The sequence below is a fragment of the Malurus melanocephalus genome, unplaced genomic scaffold (genome assembly GCF_030028575.1).
Source record: "Malurus melanocephalus ecotype Western Australia unplaced genomic scaffold, MMel_1.1 scaffold_550, whole genome shotgun sequence".
Taxonomy (NCBI): domain Eukaryota; kingdom Metazoa; phylum Chordata; class Aves; order Passeriformes; family Maluridae; genus Malurus; species Malurus melanocephalus.
The window spans coordinates 234907-260141 of record NW_026623782.1 but is presented as its reverse complement, the minus strand read 5'-3'; the positions used below and the strand labels follow the sequence as shown (position 1 = coordinate 260141).

Genomic DNA, 25235 nt, shown 5'->3' with positions numbered 1-25235 from the left:
CTACAAAACTGCAATTGCCATAAATAATTTGATAATTGCCATAATATTTGCCATAATAATTATTAATTATATTAATAATAATTGCCATAAAATTTGATATTTTGTATGTATATTATTTATGTAAATTCTACAATTTATTTATTTCTGGTATATCATTCTGTCAGGAAAGGAGCTCAGCTGGGAGACTGTTTCCAAAACAACCACATGCCTGTATCTTTCTTGAAGAAATAGTAGTGGTTTTCCACAAAATTATTACCTCTCCTGAATATATCTCCTTAATTAGCAAAGGGAAATTACTTAAAGATATTGTTTAGACAGCTTCAGCTTAGGTGAGCTTAACCATAACATATTCAGATGGTTTTCAGGATTAGGGCTACATAGGCTTCTCCTAATGTTTAATTGTTAAAAATGGGATCCCTTGTTCAAAACAGATTAACAAAGTGCTGCCTTAGTACCTGGTGCACAGTAACAGAGTGATCTGCTCTCTCATGAAGGAATCGCACAGGGAATGGAGGAAATATCTGTTTCCAGGTCTAAATTAAGGACAGAACCCAGAGATGTTGATGTAGCCTTTTAACRTATAAGAGTTTAGGGGAAAAATCAAAACCCCCCAAAACTCCATTTGTACTCTATTCAGACAAGTGCATTTTAGTCCCAGTCTTAATATCAAAATCAGTTTACAGACCCTCTGAGATTAAAACAAAAATGAATAAATTATTTAAAATTTATTTMTTTTTCCATAGTATTTAGACTCTTTCACTAGGGATTGCATGCAAGTTCAGCTCTGTGTGGAGAATTCCTTTTCTGAGTCAAAATGAGATTTCAAAAAGGATACTGCTTTGGGAGAATCAAGGGAAAAAAAGCTATTTTTTTCTTCTCAGGCATTTTCCAATTTGTGTATTAAAGCACGACAATAAAGACAGTCAAGCCTTTCTGTTTGTTTTTTGTCAATAKCTTTAGATGTTTACATGCAACTTACTATTCCCATTTACAAATCCAAACTGGTTTTCATCTTGTATTGTCCATCTTATTGGCTAGTTGGAGTCTGTTTAGYACAAAAGTACAAGTAGGCAATCGATTATCTTTGCTCTTTCGTTTTGTTGTAACATATTATAGATTAAATATGCAGCTTGAGTGAATTTACATGGAAATTTGCTTTGAGAGAAAGACTGACRGGAGAGATGCAAGGGAGCTGGCTGCTGGCAGAGCGAGTGCTCTGGATTTCCTGGCTTGCTTCTGCAGTGAAGCAGCTGGCCTAGGTGGAGAGGAGAGAAGGAAAAAAGGAGAAGAGAAAGTGGAGAGGAAAGGGGGAAACAAGGAATAACCAGGATTTTAAAGGCATTAAGCATAAATTAGCGTTATAGATGTATGGATAGGTTTAACAGTAGTATTTTGCTGTATTGCAGATTTAGTGCTGTTCCAGTAGATGGCACTAATTACATAAACAATTTGCTAAAATGAACTCAATTAAAAAAAAAAAAATAGAAAATAATAATAATAATAATAAACAAAACTGAAAGCTCAGATACTAATTGTCCAAAACAGTAAAAACAATATTGTTACACAGTAGAAAAAAGACAGTCAGTCAGAATATATGATTTCAGTATATTTTCTATCTCRGTATAATTCAATGCCACAAATAATCGTAGTTTCCATAATGCATAMTAATGCTTAATAATGCATCCATCTATTTGTGTCTCAGAAAAGAATAAACAGCATTCTWATCAGTGTTTATTAATTTGAGCTGTCATGTCTTTTCCAGCATCTGAAATTTGGTTKCTTGGTCCTCTCAGAGTTTAGAATTAGTCCTGTGGTCTTATGCCTAAAAGAATTWAAAACATTTAGAAAGACTGATTTTCATTTCCAGTAAATCTGAGGAAGCACTCCTTCTTTCTTTTTTTTCTCTTCTTTTTATATAGATGGTGTGAGGTATTGAGCTCCTTCTCTTATAACCATACAATGCATATGATCATTTTATGTTKCTCTGAGATTTACTCTTTCTTTCTCTTTTTACTTCAGCAATTTTCAAAAGAAATACGACAGTGGCAAATAAATGTAGATGTGGCAAATGACATGGCACTCAAGCTGCTCCGTGATTATTCAGCAGATGACACMAGAAATGTGCAACTGATGACAGATAGCATTAATGCATCGTGGGCTGCCATTAATAAAAGGTAGGATATAAATTCTGCTGTTTAACTCTGTTAACATCCATTGCCCAGCTTTGGTTGGAGATTACAGAAGAYCTAACTTTTACAAATGACATGACTGTAGTGAGAAACGTTCACAACTCTTCTGTAGATTTTTTTTTTTTTTTAAATCTTCCTTTGGAATAGCATTTAATTCTCTCAAAATTTAGCTTCTTGCCAAATTTCCTCCGCTCTAAAGAGCTGCCAACTAACTTCAGCTGATAGGTTGTATTTCAAGTATTTAAAATTGTTTCATATATGTGTACTATCTCCACATCACAATCACAATAGTGATTCTGACTCATAAACCAAATCTGAAAATGATAGACATATCCTATTGAAGCAGGTTCAAAGTAGAAATGTTATCCTGTATCTTTGAAGCAAATCTCTAGTCAAGAAGTTTTTATTAAATCCTTGACCACATTTTTKATTACATTTCACAGTGTCTCAGTGTTTGGTTTAGATACCAATTCCTTATTARAAGCAATTTTTTTGCAGCTTGCCAAAAATTGTGAATCATTCAATATGCAATCTATAAGATTAGAACATATTGCAGTGTTCTATAAAGAAATTACTTTCTTTATAATAGTGAAAGAGTTTTAAATCATTGCACATTAGATTAGATGTGTAAAAATTATATGAAAGTTGTTTTAATAAGTATCTTGGATTAGGGTTTATAGTTTATAAYTCAAACTAGAAATTAATTAGATCTTAACATATTTTTAATTAAAGTCTATAAGCAAGGCTAAAAAAGTCAGTTTAGCTAAATATGCAATAAATTCAGTAGATCTTCTTGCATAATGGCAGTTACTTAAATCATTGATGACTACAGAAGTTTAATGCCACTTTTTGTTTAATTTTATGTTCATGTGAATGAGTCACTTTAGCAGCATTTTTTCTGAAGCAACCTTACAGACTTAAGACCCAGTTCAAATGAKAGAAGGGATGCTATTGATGTCCAATGAAAGAAAGGCACACARTGTTTTAAAAGCTTTTAAACTAAACTGAGAATTTAGTATAAACATTCCATTAAYATCTGTTGCATTTCTCCTGTTATARTAATAGCCATTTTAGCTTTATTGTAAGTAGYTATATTTTTAAGAAAAAATGTTTTGCTCACTGTGACCTGAGAAGCAGCTTGGGTTGGCCATCTATTCATGGATGAGAAAGGCTAGGAGTCTAATGCTCAAAACCATTCTCCATGAGTAGATAAAATCATCAGCTCAAAAGGATTAGATGTGAGAACCATGATAAAAAGCTTTTTTCTGTATTTAGAATTGCAACTCCTGCTTGGTGAGAAGTCCAGGCCAGGCGGTTTATGTGTAGCTGCTGGGGATAATCAGGTAGTAATTGTAGCTAARAGTGCATTTTAAATCTGTTAAAGCCCCAGGCACAAGCCCAGGTGTGTCTAATGTTGCCCAAAGGTGAGAATTGCCTTCTTGTATGGACTCTGTGAGTTTTAGGCCATGAGAAAATACAAATTCTTCACAACACATTCCTTGCAAGCTTTTCTAAAATGCACATGCCTCTAAAAGGCATGTTAGATGAATGACTGTAGTAAATATTTCATGTCTAAGAAGAGGGCTGCTTAGGGGGCTGAGTAGGCATTTCTCTTTAGGAAGTAGAAAAGGATGGGAATAASTATKAATTGTGAAATGAGTATCCTAGTTTTTGATTGCATTATGTTGTTATGTTTCTAATATATTTTTAATTTTGTGTTTTGTATACTACTTTTGTGAGACTTCTCACGAGTTGGGAACTTGAAAAAGAAGCATTCTGCAAACAGCAGTTGATAAGCTTCTCTAAGGGCTGGATCACATTTTTGTCGGTCTTTTGTGAGACATTGRTAAATACAGACATACTATGGCATCRAGTCAGCATAAGATTTTTCTTGGAAGATTTTCTGTATATGTAGATTGTTTAGGTTTCTTTGAAGCAGTAGTCAGGCATTGCACAGTAGCTTCCTGGGTGAGTTCTTTAAAAAATGTCCTGGATTCCTGGAGGGATTTAAAAGCCATGTGGATGTGAGACTCAGGAATATGGTGTACAGGTGGTTTTGGCAACATTGGGTTAGGGGTTGGACTTGATGATCTCAGAGCTCTTTTCCAACCTAAATGAACGATTCTGTGATTCCTTTGTTAAACAGCCCAGTGGAAAGAGATAATGAAGTCCATGGGCCTTTGGATAAAAAAATGCCAACTTGTTCTGGTTTTTGGGGAGGGTAAAAAATCCAAAGCTTTCAGATTATTGCATAGAGAGAAAGAAGGTGGGGGGGTACCGTTATGGTTTTGGGAATCTTTTGAACTGTWAGAGAGTATTTACTCAGTAGAAAGGAGATGTGAATTTTTTTGTCACAGTCTTCAAGAAAGGCTACTTTCCCACTCAGATATGTATGCAATGGTTAGAGATATATCCATGTGTGTTATTTTCACCTAGACAATGAATGATGACTTGTTCACCTCACAGTAATGTAGAAATAAATTCCAAATAATGTTCTTGACCACTTCTCCAGTATTTTAGAAGCAGCTTTATCCTTTTTATGCATGCCCTAAGTGCCAGAGGAAATATTTATCAAACGATTTTGCTGTCTTCCCTCTATTTTGCTGTTAAATGGTCTAACAATTTTRTGAATATTTTATTTTTAAAATTAAAGAGTTGCTTACATTGTTTTGAACCGGTTTTCCTTTAACTTGCATTAATACCAGAATTGGGTGTCAGTGTGCAACAAATGTGAGACTTCCTTTTCCATGAACCAGTTTACAAAAACAGGCGGTCATGCAGGAGTAAAATTCCACTTTGCCCGTTGGTAATAGTTGCCAAAGCAAGTACTTGGGTCATTAARGCAACATCTGTTAGCTTGTTTTGTTTTGCTTAAGTCGATTGGCAGCTGATTGCTGTAAGTTTACCCTTTGCTTTACTGTGGTTTTAAAATACTGAGCCATAACCAGTACCTCTCTAAGTCCTTTAAGAGATGAACTGGTGAATGCTCAATGGTTGCCTCTCTTTTCTTTCATGTGACATTTCTTAATTTTTATTTTTGTTGATATTGCAAACATACACTAAAAGGCACAGATCACTTGGGCATAAGCCAGAGTGACTTGTAAATAGGCCTCCTCCTCTCATTCCTTAGAAGCATTGCATTTCCAAGAAATTGCTGTATTATTTAAGCTGAAGCACTTAAAGAGAAAGTGTTCTCCATTGCTTGCATTAACAAAAATAAATCTAMCAGATGAACTGAAGTGTTCTTAAGAGGGGAAACAGGGCAATGATAGAAGCAACCGTGAGAAATTTGCTACATAAAAAAAATGTTTGTTATGGTAATATTATGTTAGTACCTCCTTTCATGAGCACACACATTTTATGTGAATTATCATACAAAGATATCAACAGTTGCTTGTATTTTCCTTTMCTGCGAATCCACCAAATGTGTTAAATATCATTAGCTTAAATTTTCTGCTAAAAAACAGGCTTTGATCTTTCTTAAATGGAGTTATATTATTGCAATAATTGCATAATGTACTCTGAGAGTAGTTTAGGATTCCAACCAATGTGTAATAGACATCTTCAAATATTCACATCTCCCACCAGTTCCTGTGTTGAAATTCAATGCAGTTCATGCCACACAGCAAATGCTGGGAGATTCCACTGCTTGAGATGCTTTTTTGTCTCCTGAGACAATATAGRGGACACACAACAATCTAAACATAAAAAGTGACTTTCTTTCCCTGGCTGCAGGGTATGAACAGTGAAAAACCAGTATATAATTAGATAGTTACTAGTCTGAGTCACAGGGAGAGGCAAGGAGCTGTTTCTAAACCTGTTTGGAAGACCTGAGATACCAACTCCCATATTTAGCTAAGAATGGTGTAAATTCTCTAATGCAACCAGTTGTATAAACACCTTGATTTTGCATATCAGCTGGACAGTATGAAATGCAAATGGCCAAGCAAACTAAGGATATAAATAGTACAAAAGTATGATGCAAATATCTCTTTCATATCTAAATTGTAATACAATTCTAAGTGTGATAAAGGTCATAATCTAGATTTGGTCTTTCAGCAGCAAACTATTTCRAATCAGTTGTTGCTTGTTATAAAAACACAATTATAGAATGTATTTATATGCACATGAATTTTGTAAGTATAACTTTGTTACCTGCACARAAAGAACTCAATCATTCTGCTAGAAGTGGGTTTTCTTTATATACTGTACCCATCCTAACACAGTTTTACTTTATGTTACTTGTGGAAGTAATATCACATTTGCTTTACAGTTGTATTGCATTCTGGGTGAGAAAAACTGCATTTACACAGCAGCAGCAGCMGCCAGCAGTGTGAATTGTGAGGAGTTATACTGAAGATTCATAGCTGGTTTCAGTATCTAGACTATATYYAGGAGYCATCTCTGAAAAGCTTATTTGCTCRTTTTGGCTTGGACTGCTCAAGTCAAGCARCAAAGAATTCACAGTCTCCAAGCAAACTCATCCTTTCCCTTTCCATTCTCCTGCTGTTTTGAAGCTTGGTTCGCATTCCTAAAATCTGTACAGAACCACGAGTGTGAACAGCTCCAGAAATCCTCTGTGCAGGCACATCTTGTGGCCATGGCAATCTTGTTTACATGGGGAGTCTGTTTACACATCTGTGCCTGCAGTTGTTGTTGTCCTGGCTATAGAGCTGCATTYGTGGGGGTGTGAGCAAGAAATCCTTGCAAATGCCATTTTAGATGAAAATGAAAAATGTCATTTGCTGATGTAAATTTATTTTTCCTCACCAAAAGATGCTGTGATAATTTCCATTTTTATCATCATGTTGTGGTGATTTATTGGTTGGGTTTTGAAATTATTTTGCCAGCCTCAAGAAAGTAGACATGAAGTGAGACTGCTTCTTTGCAATCARCATGCTGAAGTTTGTTATTTACACCAGTTTAGCAATGGATACTAATTTCAAATTGCAGAATCTGGTGGAAAATACCGTAATCATAGGGMAATTCTTTTATTTTGGGAAAGATGTTGATAATACATTTGTCTTTGTTGCCTGCACTAGTTAAAAATACATTTTCAGTCCAGGTGTTTGACAGATCCTGTCTTTGAGAACTTCTCTCTGTTTTAAATCTTTAAGGACTTARGTACTTTTACTTCACCTGTAAAACTTGTCACACTAAATTGAAGTGAGTCTCTGAGATCTGMGGTATCACAGCTGAGGCTATGCCAAGGACCAAATAATTTTGTATGATGTCAGCATGTTTATTCTGAAGAACTATTKTATCCCTGTTGACTATTATCTTGCATAAAAGAGACAAAATCTTTAAAAAAACATTTAATCCTGAACTCTTCTGAAAAGTCTAAATTTTATATGGGGTCCTCGTGCTTTCTTATTCTCTCTTATAGATAGGAGGGCATAAGAAGACTTTAATTTTCATGAAACTAATTTGTCAGTAAAGCACTCCATGCTTCTCAGAAGTTATTCTCCAGCAGAATTAGAAAACCCTAAAGAAAAGCTCTGTATTGGCTGTTTGTGATGCAAAAATGTTAAGCTGTTTCTGTTTAAAATATGTTACCTAAGAGTTGTTTTCAGACAAAATATTAAATTATCTTTTGCTTTCTTTGTTCCATTCTGTTACCTTTATTTTAAACCCTCAGAAAAGGACTATAAGAAAGGTGGGAGTGGCAAGGTTTAGGTTTGAGTTTGCTTTGTTGTGTTTGTTGGTTTATGCTTTACTCATATAATTCCTTAATAAATCCATTTTTTAAAGCACATCTAAAAAAACATTTGGTGCAGAGGGATTACRTTATCATGATAGATAAAAGAGAAGTAAGGTATTTGAAAAATGTTCTACTAACTGCCTACAATCTCAAAMAAATATTTAGGTACAAAATATAACATCAGTCTTACTAGCAATGACATCAGTTAACAATGTTTTTCTATTTTTTCTTCCTAATATCCCTCAGAATGATGACATTTCATCATCTATAAGGAAAAAAAATGCAAAAAGAAGTAAATGAAACTGCCAGATGATAATCAGGAGATCTAGAAATTCATCTTAGCTGCTTGTATTCTCATTTTATGTTAGTTCTCTACTCAGCTGACAGTACTTTTTCATGCAGTGCTGACATCAGTATGTGGATCCAACACGAGAATTCAATTGATGGTAGCAAATCTTTTTTGTTTTTTTTTTTATTTTGTGAGAGGATAGTCTTGGATGTGCTTTCAAAATGCTGGTAGGATGCACTGAAAAGGCAATGTTACCCAGAATACTGTGTGATTCATCATTTCCACCTTTGTGAACATATTCCTGTGATTTTTGAGAATCTCTTTTATGATTTCTAAAAGGAAAGAGTTGTTGGGTTATTTCAGGAGAGGGTAACATCAGTAATACAGTACTCGACAAGAAGGATCTGTGGATCCCTGTGATTTCAGGGACATGTTCCTTAAAATAAAATTTTTAACATGAGTGTAAAGGAACTAAATTTTCCCAGTGCTTGAATATATATATAGATATAGATATAGATATAGATATAGATATAGATATAGATATAGATATAGATATAGATATAGATATAGATATATAGATATATATAGAGAGAGAGAGAAAGCATCTCGTACCTTTATCTCTTCCAAAAAGGCAATAGATCATCTGTAGGTCAGCTAAGTCTTCCCACAGACAAACAGAAATGGTGCCACAGAAAAAAGTGTTACTTTAGTGTTACAGTTTTTAAATTAACTGAGGGGTTTTTTTGTCTTTTCCACAAAGGATTTGTTAGGCTTCTAGACACCATGCTCAATGAGAGTTTAGTGGTTTTGGGTTTTAAATCACAGAATACTCTGAGGTGGAAGGAACCCACAAAGATCATCCAATCGTACTCTTAAGTGAATGGCCCATATGGGGATGGAACCCATCACCTTGGTTTTATTAGCACCAAACTGTCATCCAATGTTAATGATTTAATTGTACTTAATTCAAAAGGAGACTAGGACTGCAATTTTGCAAAGAGGCYTCCAGTTTCCAATAGTGAGAGCAAGTTGCCAACAGAAACTAAGCAGGAAATACATTTAGAAGACCATTTCTTACTGCTCAGACACTTGCTAGTTAAATTWTTTTTTTTTTTTTGTCTTCATTCTTGGTTTTTATTTTGGTTTCTATTAAAACAAAATTCTGTTTCTTTGTTCATAATGACTGTATGTTAAATGTTCTTTTCTCCCTTCTGTTGAAAATGAGAACAGTTCTCGTGYTATAGGGAAATTCAACTGGACAAAATGGTTAAATGGTTTATGGAATAGACCACAAAGGGAGAGCAGTTTTGTGGACAAACTTGAATCATAACTGACACTTGATGTGGGCATGTCAAAGAAATGCTTCGTTTGAGGAATCTTCCTCTTTTGCATGTGCAGGAGATGCAGGAGGAACAAGGTACTAAGGAAGAGTAAGTTTGATTTTGTGAGAGAAAGAACAGAAATGTCAATTTTTGTTCCCATCCCATTAGAAAATTAAGACAAATGTGTTGTTCTTTCTCTTAAAGGTGAGATTTCATGAAGTAATTATGAAATTTTTGTCTCTATTTGAACAAGAACAGAAGCTAATGCTCTGTGCCCTGAAAGTCTAATCTTAAATCTATTTCCTATTAGTCTGTAGATAAATTAACAACTATAGTAAACTGACTATTGCTCTCATCCATAGCTCATAGAACAAATGAATGTCTTTCCATTCTCCTCAATAGACTTCTTATCAGGCCTCATGTCCTTTAAAACAAACTGCACAGAAATTAATAAAGCTGATGGACTAGCAGAGTGCCAGAAAAATGAATTTGACCTTAGTTTTCATCTTTTGTTTGCATTGTTATTCTTGTGATAGCTTTTCTTTTCCCCTGGTGTTTTTCCTCGATTTTTGTATTTCTTCAGCTGCTGTGCAGGCARTCTAAGCTTTCCCCTCACTGGCTTCTCAGTCATGCCTGAAACTGAGAATAATTCAGTCTTCTATTGTATACTTAGTGTCTCTTTGGAAGTCACCACTAAATGTGTCAATCTGACAATAGCAGTTCATGCCTTTTTTTCTGTAGCTGTGTTTTAGCTGTGACTGAAATTGCAATCGTATGTTTTTATATAAAGCAATCAACAAACATGTCCCCATTGTTCCTGATGAGGATCAGTGGCACAAGAAGCTGATGGTTGTGACTCTTGAAGTGGCAATACAGGGGGAAGATTGGAAAGCAGTAATTAGTAATGTGGTTTTCTTGCATGTGCTAAAATAGGCAGGGTGAGAAATCACCATGACAGTGAGATTCAACTGGTAAACCTTGAGGAGAGAGCATTTTTAGTGTATCTGATATGGGTACATAAAATGGGAAACAGTAAGCAAGGAATTTGTGAAAAGATCAGGATGTTCAWATTGTTTACCATCCAGTATCAACTACATTTTGACCAATACCCCAAATTTAACTGACCTGTGATAATTCCCTGACAAATTTAAGAAATGTAGAACTCTTCTGTGGCTATTGAGCATTGCATCTCCTGCAAGCTATAAAAAAATATTATCCTCAGCAAATGATAAGAAATAATCRCTATTGGAACTATCACTCTAACTGGCATTTCTGCAGAATCTTCCTTTGTGCAAGATACAAAATCAWCTACAGATCTGATACACAGCTGCTCAAGCATGGTAGTGCCTTGTGGCAATGGATTATATGGGTCCACTTTGTGGTATTAYTTTYATCTGTTTAAAATGTGCTTTGTATTTCTGAGACTCCATTTGCTTAATTGACACATTGTATGGTAAAAGCAAARTTTTATGATGTGCCTAAAGGGCCAAGCTTGCAAAACCCAGTTCCCACTTTCTGCATTTTTTCTTAGTGGTGCTATATATTTTCTATTGTCCTTATTTTCTTTTATTGTTTTTTTTTTTTCTATATGATTTTTTTTCCTAAATTCACACCAAGTTAGAATCTAACTAATTTAGTGTTGAAGTTTTGTGGTTTTTATTTTTTTGTTTGTTTGTTTTTGTTTTTTTGTTTTTTTTTAAATCTAACTTGGATGCATTTTCCAAACCCCAGAACATTATTTATATATGCTGGACTTAGTTATTTTTTGTTTTAAAATCTGAAAAACATGATGCTGTTTATTATCAGTAATGGTAAACAGTTCTGAAATTTCCAGGAGTTCTTGGAGTTTGGAGCTTGTCTGAGGTTGATGCTTCAGCTAAGTTAATTAATTAATTACTAGCAGTGTCAGTTGTTGAGCCATATACCTTTTCTGATTCCAAGCAGTTAGATTTATTTTGAGGTAGTTTACCTGTAAGTTTCTCAGTGAAGTTTCACTCCAAGTGGCAGTACACAGCTCTTCTAGGACTTGTCTTCTCTCTTTTTTTCCTGTAGTTGCACCCACAGAATGCACTTGTAAGATACAATGGTGTTAAGAAACTGTATTCAGATCTGTCTTTGGTGACACTCTTCCTTTTGATACTGTGCTGACCCCTTGGAGCTGTGGACATTTGTCACTGTTAAGTCTTTTCACATTGGAGAACATGAAAGTTAGATGTATGAGTATATTTATTAAATTTTGCTTAGCTAAATTTGTTTTCACCTTGTGTGTCTCATTTTATGTCTCCTTTCTGGAGAGTAATAGAGTAATAGAGTAATTAATAGAGTAATAGAGTTCTGACTGGAGCAAGGTATCCAGCCCAGCCTCAGGAGAGTGAGTTAAAAATGGAAATAAACATTTATTCCTTTCATTTTTGCTATCTTTCAGATGTTGATATGCATTGGAACCTTCACTAAGCTGTTGGTCTTGATTTTAATACTGAATTCCTTCAAGGCTACAGCTATTTCAGAACCCAGCAGATTATACTGAGSTTAAATATTCCTTTTAGTGTCTGTTGTTTTGAACACATCTATTGCATCTTTCTGCTATCATATTCCTGATGATTTTTTTTTTCCATCTGGAATTTTCCATCTGGAAATCAGATTCTTCTGGGCTTGACTACTGTGAATAAATTTGCCATTTTGCTCTTCATACCCTTTTCCCAATGATTAATTAATGCACTTAATAACACCTTCTCCCTTGGCAAAGTCTCCCAACGCTCAGGGTTGAACATTAATTACATTTACACCATATACTCTTGATTTCAGTTTTGTTTTATTCAAGACTTTGCTGTAACAAAACTTTGCATCCATGTCTTGCTCCCTCAATAGCTGCTTGTATAGGAGTTATTATATATTTTATGGATTTATTTGCATAAGCTGAAGTAAAGCTGAATCATAAGTTAAACTGATGAATGCATCAGTTATGTGTTTATTTCCATGGCTAAAATTTGGAAAGTGGTTTGAGAACAGGTGAACATATGCTAGGGAAAAGAAGTGCATCTCCTCAGATGTTGGATAAATTATCTAAAACATATAGAGAATACTTCATGACAGTACAAAATGGTAGCTCTCAAGCCAAGTCAAGTATCTTTTTAATGTAAACACCTGATAACTATTTCAAAAATCATTAAGAAGGAAGGAAATTGCAAATCATGCACAATTTAAAAGACAGATTTGGATGACTGCCAGAATTACCTGTGAGCATGCAAAGTTTCAGGTATACCCATTTTTGTCTTGTCTCTTCACAGCAGAACAGTCAGACTTCCTCACTCCCACACTTAGAGTTTTGGTGTATTTATGTCTCTCTCCACTCTGTTAAATGGTCCAGAATTGCTATTTGAAGGGTTATGATTTCTTCTGCTTAAGAATTTTTGACTTTGAAATTCATCCCARAAAGAGCTGAGGTAGAACTACCAGAGAACATCCTGTTCCCTTTGAAGTCAGCTGAAGGTTAGCCATTCATCTCAGTGCAGTTAAGGTTTTCTCTGTAAGGCTTTTGTGTCAAACACCTACTGAAGTTCAGTTGAACTGGGAGTGAGTTGAACAGCACCTGAATTTGCTGARTTAGGCTCTGGAATCTCAGTACTTAATTATTTATATATATTTGTATGACCCTGAGGAGCAGAATTAGAGCAGTAGTTTTCTCCATGTTGTTGAATCTTCATCGTAATAAATAATTAGTATTACTCCGTATTCTCATATTACTTCTGGTTGTATTTCCTGTTGCTTTACCATCTCTCTGCTGGAGATCTATTTTAATCTTATTTTAATCTCTATTTTAAACTTATAGTGAAAAACTAATTCTATATTTCCATTTTCCATAGGAGTCTGAAACCTCCTGAAGAATAAAGCATAACTATATAAATATTGAATGGTTCTTTGCAGCTAATATTTTGTTATTAGAATCTATAGATCTGAGGAGCAGTCAGTGGGCTGACTTCTTTCCTTCTTGCTCAGATGCTAACCAGTTTTGGTTACCAGCTGCTTCTGACCTGAATATTGCAGAACTGTTTTGTTTTTTTCTGGGTAGCATTTTATGCTTCTTAAAATATGTTGACACATTAGAATACATGTTTTAAAAAATATGTGGAGTCAGTCTGATCTGTCAGCATCATTGTGTAATGTGAGTACTACTTGAGRCCCATGTTTTAGAGGGGAAAAATAAAATGTGTGTTTAACTAAGTGTTTATTTAGTGTTACTTAATATGATGCATGCTACATTAAGAACTGTAAGTGCTGCCAGACAAATTTTGCAGCCTGGGAACTGAGGGTTCTCTCTCCTGCGTCGTAGCAAATAATTTTTTTTGCTAGGCCATGGAGTTCAGCCCTCAGAGGCTGATGCTTTAAATGAAAACTACACTAACAGTTTAATAATATCCTTTGTGAGCCCTAATTGATTTCATGTAATGCCATCAGTGCATTTCACAGTCTTATTAAATCTAGTTGTTTCTACAGTAAGTAAGGCTAAGAAAACAAGTGCCTTTAGAATGTAATTAATTTCATAATCAGTTTTAATTATAATTCACTGTCTTAGAAAGCAAAGATTTTATCTTAATAAATTACATCTGAGTAATTAATATGCTATTTATGAAATGGTATTGTAGGCTGCCTTGAAATTTTGAAGGAATGATATGTTTTGGCATGCAAGGAAAAACTTCATTCTACATATTATAGACCGTGAAGTATGAAGAAGACTTCAACAGAACAATAATCTTTTTTTTTGCTTCTTTTGGTAGAATAAGAGACTAGTTTTTACTGTTTGGTGTCGGTTTGATTTTAGGATTTCTTCTTTTTCTGACTTCTTTCTTCAGTGGGAATATCAGAATTGTTAAATGTTGTCTTMCCGTGTCTTATTGGGGCATTGCTTGAATTATACAAGGATTAGACTGGAATGTGTTCCATGAGCTAAGAGAATTGAGAGGATTGGGGGGTTGCAGAGTTGTTTATTCTGTTGGATTTGTTTTGATTTTTCTTTCCTTTGGATTTTTTCTGTTATCTTATTTAGTGGTTTAAAGAACTTTTTAAAAATTTTGATTAAGGGCTGTTTAAAGAAGTCTCTGTAGTGAATTCATCAAAATACTATTCTGTGTGTGTCAGTAAATTTTTTGTGCTGTTCAGATTCCATTTAACCTGGTAACAAAATTTACTCTCTGGAAAAATGATTGACTTTAAGGAAAATTTATCAGGAGATTAGAAATCACAAGTAAACATAAACTGTTTTCAATAGCATAGAAGAYAACCTTGATTTATTTTAATTGATTTTAATTACAAGGGAACCCCCTTACTTGCATTAATGGTTTTTCTGTAGTTTGCCATGTATTGTGATAATCTGTGGTTTTAGTGAACATAGAGAAAATGTACACATACAATATATTTTTATATACTCTTAACCTATTCCAAGAGAAACTRGGAAAATGAGACAAAAGTGATGGGGGAAAGAAAAGCCTGTTAAAAAAAAAAAAAATCCCTCTAACGCTCTACTCTCTCTCTCCCTCTCTTTCATCCCATTAAGAGACATTTTGGGAATGTGGAATCCCATAAGTGAATAGAGGATAAGAAGAGACAGAMATTATTTTTATAAAGGTTGATGAGAAGTTTTCCTCCAGGATAACACAGATTCCCTTTTGCTGATGTTGGCAGGTGCTTAATTAAAAAGGGATTGTTTAAAGGTCCTATGCAGAACTCCATMCATGTGATTTTGTTCCCCAGGGGATGATATTTCTTTTGTTTTTAGCAACTCTTCTCAGTCTCTTTAAAAATGATGTAGAAGAGATGGAGAATTAATATCCAAGGTTGATCTGAAACTTTATGGATAAAYACAGATTTGGGGTGKKTTKTTTYTTTTTKYTYTTTTTGCTATTCAAYATCAATTGTGCTTTAAAGAGAAATGTATGGGACAAGCAATCTGAATTCAGAAGTTTGTTTGCAGATTGATTTAGTATCTTTAGGGACAAAGAAAGMAATTCAGAGGAAAATGCTGGGAGAAGGGATGATGATTTTTGTTATTTTCACATAAGCCCAGGCTGAGTCAAGAAGGTCCATGAGAGGTATAAGACTAGAAAAAAGCCAGTCAATTATTAATAAAAAAAATAATTTCTCTTTCTGGTGAGTCAATTTTCCTAAGTACAGAAACACTAGAAAAAATTTTCTAAAATAACAGGGTTTTTTTTTGTTTTGAAGAGATTTATAATACGAAAACTGTTCAGGAAAAAAAAAAACTTCCATCTTGCTTAGTAGAGTGAGTAACTGCTCATGGAAGAATTTCTCCCTTTGTCTCAACAGTTTTTTAAGTTAGACAAACTATGTGGGCTTATCACTATGATCAGGAGATAATTTAGAATGTTCTAATTTTCATATCTGAAGAAACTTCCATCAGTTAGGAAACTGCATGATTATCAAGGAAAGAGCATTACTTTGTCATATGAAGACATGCTGAGTGAGCATGGGAGCACTGAGGGCTTTTGTTCTTCCTTCCTGTGGATGTAAAAAGAATCAGGAGAGAGCTGCCTTTGTGTATTTATTTTGTATTTATTTGTATTTATTTTGGACCAGCCATTGCCCTTAATCTCTCTGTATGCACAATTACATCTGGAATTTAAAATTATTCCACTGGTCATTCATTTGTTATAAATATGGATCATGCAGCCAAGGCAGAGATGCCCTTCAGCTTACCTGAAGACACTGAGTCAGCTCTCAGGCAGTAGATCAAGTTGTTGAGAAATTAATGTAAGGCAGAGAGAAACACTGCACTGTCAAGGTTTAACCCCAGAAGGKATTTTTGCTTGTTTATTCAAAGACCTTTCTCCCTGCAAAATCAAGTCTTTCCTTCTTTTAATTCTTCACATCAGCAATATTCAGGAAGGTGTTAGCAGTGATAAAGGCAAAGAGTTCTAGAAAGTTACTGTTCCCTTTTTAGAAGTAGACTTTTCATCAGGTTTGTCCCTCAGTCCTTACAGTGAGGAGCTGAAGCACAAAATTACTTTAAAAAAAAAAAAAAAAGCCTGAAAGCCTGTCTTTAGAGTGCAAAATTCTGGAGCAGCACACCTGGTGCAGCTTTTCTGGTTTTTCACGCAGAATAATGGGAGGATAAGCGCCTGTGAATATATGTCAGCTACCTGTGAATTCTGATCCCCTGAGGTTTGGATGCTGATGTTGCAGCTCTGAGTTGATTGAAAAAATGTAGATCCTCATCCACTGCCAATGATCTACAGCAGACTAAAGCTAGGACCTCGSTTCAGATGGTCAAACTAAGAGGGACATTTGTGGTGAAGTGTTACTGGAAAAACACTCAGTGTCTCTTACTGTGGTTTTAAGCTAATTGAGATCCAGAAAACTACAGGAAAGTCATACTTAAAATGCTGTCTCAATATAGTTCTCCCTACTGAAAGTTTTGTCAGCCATTCCAGAGTTAATCTGCATCTTAATCATTTACTAGCATGTATTAATAACTTTAACTGGCATGTAGAATAGTCCCTAGATTCTGGAAGAAAGTTCCTCTAACCAGCAATTCCAAAATAAATTAATATGATTTTTTTTTTAATTTTCATTTCAAAATTATATAAATAGCAGTTATTTTAAGAATTTAATTTTCATATCTGTAGTATCTCTTTGTGTTCCCAYATTATCTGCCTCTTTGGTGTGTTCTTTATCAGTCCAAGTTAAAGAAGCTGAAGAAGAGTTACCAGTGAGAGCTTACTTTATTTAGYAGTAAAAATTAAATATTGCAGTAAAGCTTTGCAATTGTTCCTTTGTCATGTTGGTAGAAGGGATATCAAGCTCATGAAAAGGGTGCAAGCTTTTTCCAGCATGAACAGATAAAGAAAATACACTTTTTAAAATTCTATTTTATTTTTTATTGAATGGAATTTTAATGTTAGAAAAGAAAAAAATATTGAGACAGAACCACATGAACTACAGAAGTAAAACCATTTCCTGATATTTCATCAGCCAGTAGTCCAGGATATTTTATTTTACATGTCAGTGTGGTAACTTTAGATCACTCCAGACTGCAGATGGAAGTGTGATTTAGTGATCTATTGAACACTGAATGATACGGAGTTGCTTTACTTTTATTGCTCTTAGAGAAGTACCAGGGGAACAGGAATTTGTTATTTTGCTCTGCTCTTACTGTGTGTCCTGTTATCTGAGCATCTCAAAGCATTATTCACACCCTGGCCCTTGCAGTGTATCTTCTACTCTAAGCATTGCAATTTRAAATACTCAAACAGATACTCATAAAATGTGAATGATTCATTCCAAATTATGCAGCAAATACTACAGTTGAAGAAAAGTCTGATATTCCCACTCACAGAGCCTCTACAAACACTTGAGTTTTCCTTGAGTTTTATGGGATTGGGTAGTGCTGAATGAAGCACTCTTGTGATGCTATCAATCACAGAATCAGAATATTCTGAATTGGAAGGGACCCACAAGAATCAAGTCCAACTCTTAATGACACCGTCATTTCTATAGTCGCTGCTTCTTGTTAAATTCTGTAATGAGATGCTCAGTTATATAGATGTTGTATTTTGTTTTATATATGGTACAAACTCTGTTTTTTTAAGTTAATAATTAATACAACACCTTTCTTATGAACTTGAAGACAGCACAGATTTAATTTTCCCTGGCTTATTTTCCGAATCATTTGTACACCACTATGTTTTAAAAATATTGACTTCAAAAGTTCCCAGCATGACTGCAATGTTCGGAAGCAGAGGCTGGTAACTTTCCTTTTTTTGTGGATTTTTCTTTAAAACCTTTAAAAAACGTCTTCCTGGCAGTACAAATGTTCACACATTGCTTGACTCACTTCCTCTTACATGCCACCATTTTCCCCTCAACTCAATGCTTTCAGCTGTTCTTGAAATYKCATCMTAACATYTGTCCTGCAACAAAACTCATGTGACAACTAGAGCTGGTGAGTCCACTGTCATGAGTTTGTAGAAATCAAATTTCGAAAGATTTGGGGCCATCTTGCCAACTTTTAGATAAAAAAAAAAAAAAAAAAAAAAAAAAAAAAAAAAGGCTTATGTAAAATTAAAATTGTCTAAGGTATAGGTGATTTACTGTTGTAGTCAGGAGAAAAAAAAATTGCTCTGACATTGATCTGGTACAACAGCTGTGTAGGGAGGAATAGCCAATGAAGGAATAACTAAATTTCAGAAATGCTACTGTCCATGTTTCGTAGAGGGAGTGTAATTGCCTGTCCTCTGGGTGTCTAAGTGAAAATAAGATAAAACCCACCTTTAGTGTTTCTCCCTTGAATAAGAAKCTTTTGGTTATACACTCTGTAATTATTTTTATATCATAGTATCACTGATTGTCATTAAATCATTGTTATTTCATTWWTTTTTWAAAAAATTATTATCTGTTAATATTTTAGAAATATACTGTAGTGTTTGCACTGCACAGTTTTCCATTTATACTAAATATCATTCTGGTTACTTCATGTTATTTTCTTRCAGCTTGCACTCACTATGAAATTAAACACATCTGGATAATACAAACTAAAGAGAAAGCATCTTTATTTGTTTGGGGTTTTTTGCAATAATGTCTTGTTCAATATATATATTTCTTTCTCCCCTCTGATTTTGTGCAATTTTTCATATGCTGGATTTGATGTTCAGTTTTATTCTTCATGTTTAGACCTTTTCTCTATTTTAACCTCATACTTTTGTAGTGAGAAAGCCAAGTAGAGTGAAGTTTATTGATATGCTGCAGAACTGTCAATGTAGCTGAGTATTTATTGCATGTTAGTGTGAGCTGTACCAAAATTTAAAATGCAAATCTACATATTCTCTGGTGGGTGTATTAGTATGCTTATAGATAAGAAACACATTTCTGTAGACTGAAAGAATTATGTGCCATAAGTTATTTGTGATTCATAGAATTGCCAGAAGATTCTTCATGATAAAARCTTCATTCTTTTACCCAGATCAATAAAATGCAACATTTTTTCATGAAGTCTGAGTTTCTCCAGGCACAAATTCTGATTTTTAGTAATCCTTCGATTTGCTCTCCCTTTAAATATCTGTGCTAGTGCTGTTTGAAGGATTTTTTAAAATCTCACTGTGTATTTGCAGAATGTAATTATTAGAGCATTGCTGTGTATTTATAGGAATTCAGGTATACAGTGGTTAAAAATATGCYTTTCATATTCTGAAGGAACTCCATGGGAAAAAACTATTATATGTGATTCTGCAAAGGCACTGATATTAACTAACATCTGTACACTGTAAATTGAATTAGAATAATGCTATAAAGCATATCTTATAATAGAATTGTGTTCTAAAGAACTGGAAAAAAATACATTTAGTTCATGCAAGTTTATTCCATTTCCAAGTTGCACTGAATAAATGTGATGCTGGTTTTGAGCTAAAAGTGGTAAATAGGTCAATACAGTATTTTCCAGGTAAAAGATTTTCTATGATGTCTTTTTATCTTTTAATGTGTACTGCTAATATATGTCTGTGTAATTTCTATGTAATTATTCTAYAGTTTAAAAAAAGAACAGCAAAATTCTTTCATTGCAGTTATTTTAAATTTGAAGAGTAGCTAAATCACAAGCCACATTTATGCCCACGTAGAATAAAGTTGGGAAAGAAATCATGCTCACTGTTCTGCAGATAAGTATTTCCTACTGACAGCCCCCTGAGGACACATTCTAATGCAGGCTAAGCAGTGCCATGACGTGCAGAATTCTTGTAGGTGGCAACAGGTGCAGCTGAGGTGAAAATCCAGTCCATTTTTAAACTTTGAAAATATTGATGGAGGAGTTTGTATTGAGGCATGCAATAGCTTTCTTGGGTTTTGAATAAAAAGTTAATTCCTTTTTTTAACAAAATGGTTGGGAAAAGCAAAAAAAGATGTCAAAGGATTAAAAATGTAGTAAGAAGTATGGCAGCTATTGTGACATTACTCTTGCAGGGAAGATTTTTTTTTTTTTCTGAAATGGTTGTCCTTGCCTGTACTCTGAATTTTTCTGTTCTTACTATCTTCTGCTGCAGTTTACTGACATGCTTGTCCAAAAACATATAAAATCAGTGCCATTTGGCAAAACTTGTGGTGGTGATTTTTTTGTCTTTTCACACTTCAACTAGTGTGCTGGGGTTTAGGGTGATATCATTACTTCTCAAGGAGTACAACCAGTTCATGGCAGGAAACAGGATTAGAGAGAGAGATTAGCACTTGAAAATTTCGTGACCTCATCTCATAAATTACAACTTGAGAAATTATGTCTGCTCAAATCCAATATCCTAATCTCTCCTTAAGTAACTACAAAACTAGACAGGTAATCTATCAAGATATGTGAAGACCACCACAGATGTGTAGACTTAACATAGGTGTGCATCAAATTGCATTCATTTGACTTGAAACAATGTAGATTACCAAATGAATTTTCTATGTATTTTCAGAGCCTGAAAATTTCTTCAGTTATCCTGTTAAGAAAATATGCATGCAATGCAATAGGGAGGTCGCCTTGGTGGACTCRTGATAATGAACAATGTTATACTTAGCTGCTCACATTTCTAAAATCATATTTTTCTCAACTTCAAAGCAAAAAAAAATCAGCAAATATGTGACACCTGCATTGTACATGAATGTTGATGTAATACAGATCTACTTTAATGTTTTTTAACACCAGAATTGCTGAAATATTTAGTGTTCTTTTCTAACCCATGAGTTAGATCTTCCCTAAGGATAAGGTAGCCTTTGCCTTTAAACATTGTGTTTTTTCGTGTAACTGATAGAGATCATCCTTGTAATTTATCACAYTCATAGTGAAAATAAAATAATAATAGAAAAAAAAGAAACCACAAAACCTGCCACAAACTGCAGTGTTATTAGGGTTTTCAGTGTTGAACACAATCTCCAAAATTTTCAAGTCATGAAAACTAATCATTAAATTTATCATACTGTGCAGTGGTCAGGAACCATTTTGTGATTTCTAAAAATACACTAGTATTTTCACTGTAGTGTAAAAAAAAAATAATCTTTCATTGAAACAAACCAGGGAATTATTTCTGATTTTGKTTTTTTTTTKTTTGTTTGTTTTAAATTTTGCGTATTTTAGGCATAGTACTTTGAAAGAAGAGCTTTTGTTTAATTTTTTTTATCAGACAGATTCCAGTTACTATTTCTCAGCTGAAAAGATACAAAAATATTTAAAAACATGATATAAAAAGAACCCTACCTGCCATACAATGCAAGTTCTGTAGCTAATGTATCAGCAAATTTACCTTGACTGGTATCTGAAAAATATTTAGTKTGTCTTTGCTATATTTTGATTTAATGATTAAGGTTTGTTTTCTTCCAAAGACCGATGTGTTTGATTATTTGTACTTGTGCAGGGTTTGTGAACGTGAGGCAGCTCTGGAATCAGCCCTAAAAATGCTGCAGCAATTCTACCTGGACCTCGAAAAGTTCCTTGCTTGGCTGACAGAAGCTGAAACAACTGCAAATGTCCTGCAGGATGCTACACACAAAGAAAAGACACTAGAGGATGCCAAAGTGGTTCGGGACCTCATGAAACAGTGGCAGGTAAGCCAAGAACTTCATTGTAGAGGCATTTGACAAACATGAGAGTTTATCAAGCATATCTGATATTTATGGAAGTTATGTAATTTGCATGGAGTTTATTCTTTGTAGCTTAACTGAATTAGTTTTTCTCCATTACTTTCAAATACATGAGAAATGTTAATTTGGTAGCCTATTGTCAACACGCTCYGTTGCAGTAATAAGAAGAGATAACGATGCAAATTTTCATAGTAAATGGCTGGGCAGTTTTCATATAGTTATTTTCCTCTGGGGGGSAAAGAAATCTTAAAGAGAGATAATATTGTATTTAGTGTTCCAGAGAATCTTGAGGAGAAAGAAAATTAATTAGTAGACRTGGTGCTGTTGAACTAAGTTTTTATACTTCCGCTGCATTTTCTTCACTATAGTTATTGAGAGGAATGCAGAAATGTCTTCTTGAGGTCTTAAACTTCTTAAATATGAGGTTGATTGGCTGTTTGGAAGGCAGGACCCTTTCTTCCTAAATTCTTAGAAGCATAGAGTTGTTTAGGTTAGARAAKATCTTTAAGATCATCAAATCAACCATTAATCCAGCGCTGCCAAGGCCATCACTAAGCCATGTCCTYAAGTGTCACATCTGCACATCTTTTCATAGCYCCAGGGATRGTGACTCCACCACTTCCCTGGGCAGCCTGTTCCAAAGCTCAGTGACCTTCTCAGTGAAGAAATTTCTTCTATGCTCTCATAGTGAATGATTTTGATGTTGACAGGAAGTTCAAAACTGGAGATTTAAGGCGTTGGGTACTCTATGCCTTTATTTATTTCCTTATGAAAATCATACTGTGAAAAATTTACTTGTGATTTGGAAGAAAAGAGTAAATTTATATAGTAGTCTAAGAATTCTTAGCTATAAAATAATTTATTATGATGGGTAATATTTGCAGTAGTCATAACCCAGCACTCCAAATCAAGTCTTTATTGTGAAAGCTTTTTGTCCAAACAGGTTCAGTTTCCTGTTAGTGATGCAAATATTGCTTATTTGCTAAAAATGGATAATGCAGCACAATTTTATCAATAGAACAATTTTATTATGCCAGCTGAATTATCAGGAAAGAGAGTATGACTTTTCATCTGTTTCTCAGGTAGTGTGCCGCATTGATTCTTCCAGGTTCCACATGCTCCTTGTAGGAGTTCTCTCTCACAATTCACTTTGATGTATAAGGATGAAAAGCAAGAACATGGCATAAATGTGTCGTTTGCACACAGTTTATTCATATAAAAGATTCAGACAAACAGGAACTTTACTAAGTCACAAAAAACTCAGAAGTGTGTATTTATGTACTTCGCAGAAAGGGGTTATTGCTCACTAATCCATACAATCAGCCACATAAAACATAAATAGTGATAAGCATTTTTTTTTTCTTTATTGAGGGTCAGAAATACACTTACTCTACATAACACATCTTGTTTTCCAAGAAATAATGTAAATCCACTGTGTTAATTGTACATGCATCAAAACAGACACATTCAAATACAGTCCATGTCTTCAATATGGTTTTTTATCATCCAATATATGCAGTAAAAATGCAAGCCTTGCCCCAGGATAGAAAAGATCCTAAATGCTTTCAGTCAGGATTAGAATTTTCCAACTTTTTTCTTTTACTTTTTCCACATGAAGTATTTTTTTTTTCTTCTTTCTTCTTTCTTTTGCCTTTTCTTCTATCACCAACCATGCTGAATCCAGTTCCTAGGAGGTATAATAAAATGGTGCTTTCTGATTAAACATGAGACTTTTGAAAGAAACTGTGACTTACTGGGCTTATAGAATGCATAGGAAATGTGGTCAAATATGGCATGTGAATTTAGATCTGCAGTGTCTGTTTTGCTCTTAATGCAGTTCCATAAGTAATATGAAAATAGTCATTAGGACTCTTGAAATACTGCAATTCTGTTTTAATCTGATATTTTTAATCACTAGGTATAAAGCAGTGTTTTGATAAAAGATTTTCCGCACAAATCATGAAAAATATTAATTTCTGAGYTCAGTAGTAGCATTGCACCCATGTCACTATAGATGTTTATTTCACTATTAGTGATCCATTGGTTTTCTGCTTTACACTCTCAAACTTTGTTCTATTTCTTTAAACAATTAGGAAAATAATGACTTGCTGTACAGAAGGTTTTTACATAGCAGAAGTTGCTTGTCTAGGAAAATCTCACGTTTTTAGGCTTTTCTCTTCCTTTTCATGTTTAGAAACCATTAACTCAATTGTCACTAATAAAGATTAATCTTTCTTTAGTAGTTAGCTTTACTTTCAGTCGCAGAAGGAGAAAGGTGAGACATATAACTGCACATTCTAATTACCTGATGATGTAATTATATTAAAATGTTGCATTATGAACACCCTGTTTGTTTGTACAAGCATGTGTTTGCATGCATCATTTGTCTGAACTGACAGCAATGTAATAGTTGAGGTGATTCACACAGTTAGAATACTTTCTGGAGAATTTTCAAGGATACAAACCCATTACTCCAAGGAGTTGTGTAATTATGTGGTGCTCTTTTTTTTTTTCTAGTTGAAATACATCATATGTCCTCATGAGGCCTGGCTTGATAAGTAACCATCCAAGGGAGAGGAAAATAATTAATTTCAYTTTTTGCTTTCATACTTCGAGTTACACGAACTCTCAACTGTGTTAATTATAATCGTGAGTCGGTTTACATGACACCAAGCCTGCCAGTGACAGAAGGGGTACAGCTGTCTCAAAGCAGGAAAAGATCTTTGCACAGGAGTTATCAGGGTTTAGTGAAGAGCTTAAACTGGATTTGAAGGGGCAAAGATATAAAACCAGGCTCACCTGAGATAAACCTGGGGACAGCACAGCAATGTTTGAGGGGTGGTGGCTGGTGAGGTCCTTTAGCATCTCAGCAGAGGGAGGGGCTGGAGAGCCATGAGGCTGCAAGGACAGAGTTATTGATGAGTTGGACACCATGAAAGCACCTGAGAATGCTCACACAGGAATGAGGGCTCTCCCCACAAAAAGCTGGTGGGATCAATAGCCCAAAGTCCTCCTACACCGATGCAGGCACAGGGACAACAACAGGAGGAGCTGGAAGCCTTTGTGCAGCTGCAAAGCCATGGCAGAGTTGCAGAGATGCAACGGGATGATTTGCACTC

At 34.5% G+C, this 25235-nt stretch overlaps 1 protein-coding gene across 1 annotated transcript in view; it reads left to right on the top strand.

Moving 5' to 3' along the window:
• LOC130583047 (dystrophin-like) overlaps nt 1-25235 on the top strand; it is a 382130-nt gene that overhangs the window by 124603 nt on the left and 232292 nt on the right. The window contains exons 10-11 of the mRNA XM_057382115.1: nt 2020-2174; nt 21891-22080. Of these exons, the coding sequence (XP_057238098.1) occupies nt 2020-2174; nt 21891-22080 (345 nt within the window). The remainder of the gene's footprint in view (nt 1-2019; nt 2175-21890; nt 22081-25235) is intronic.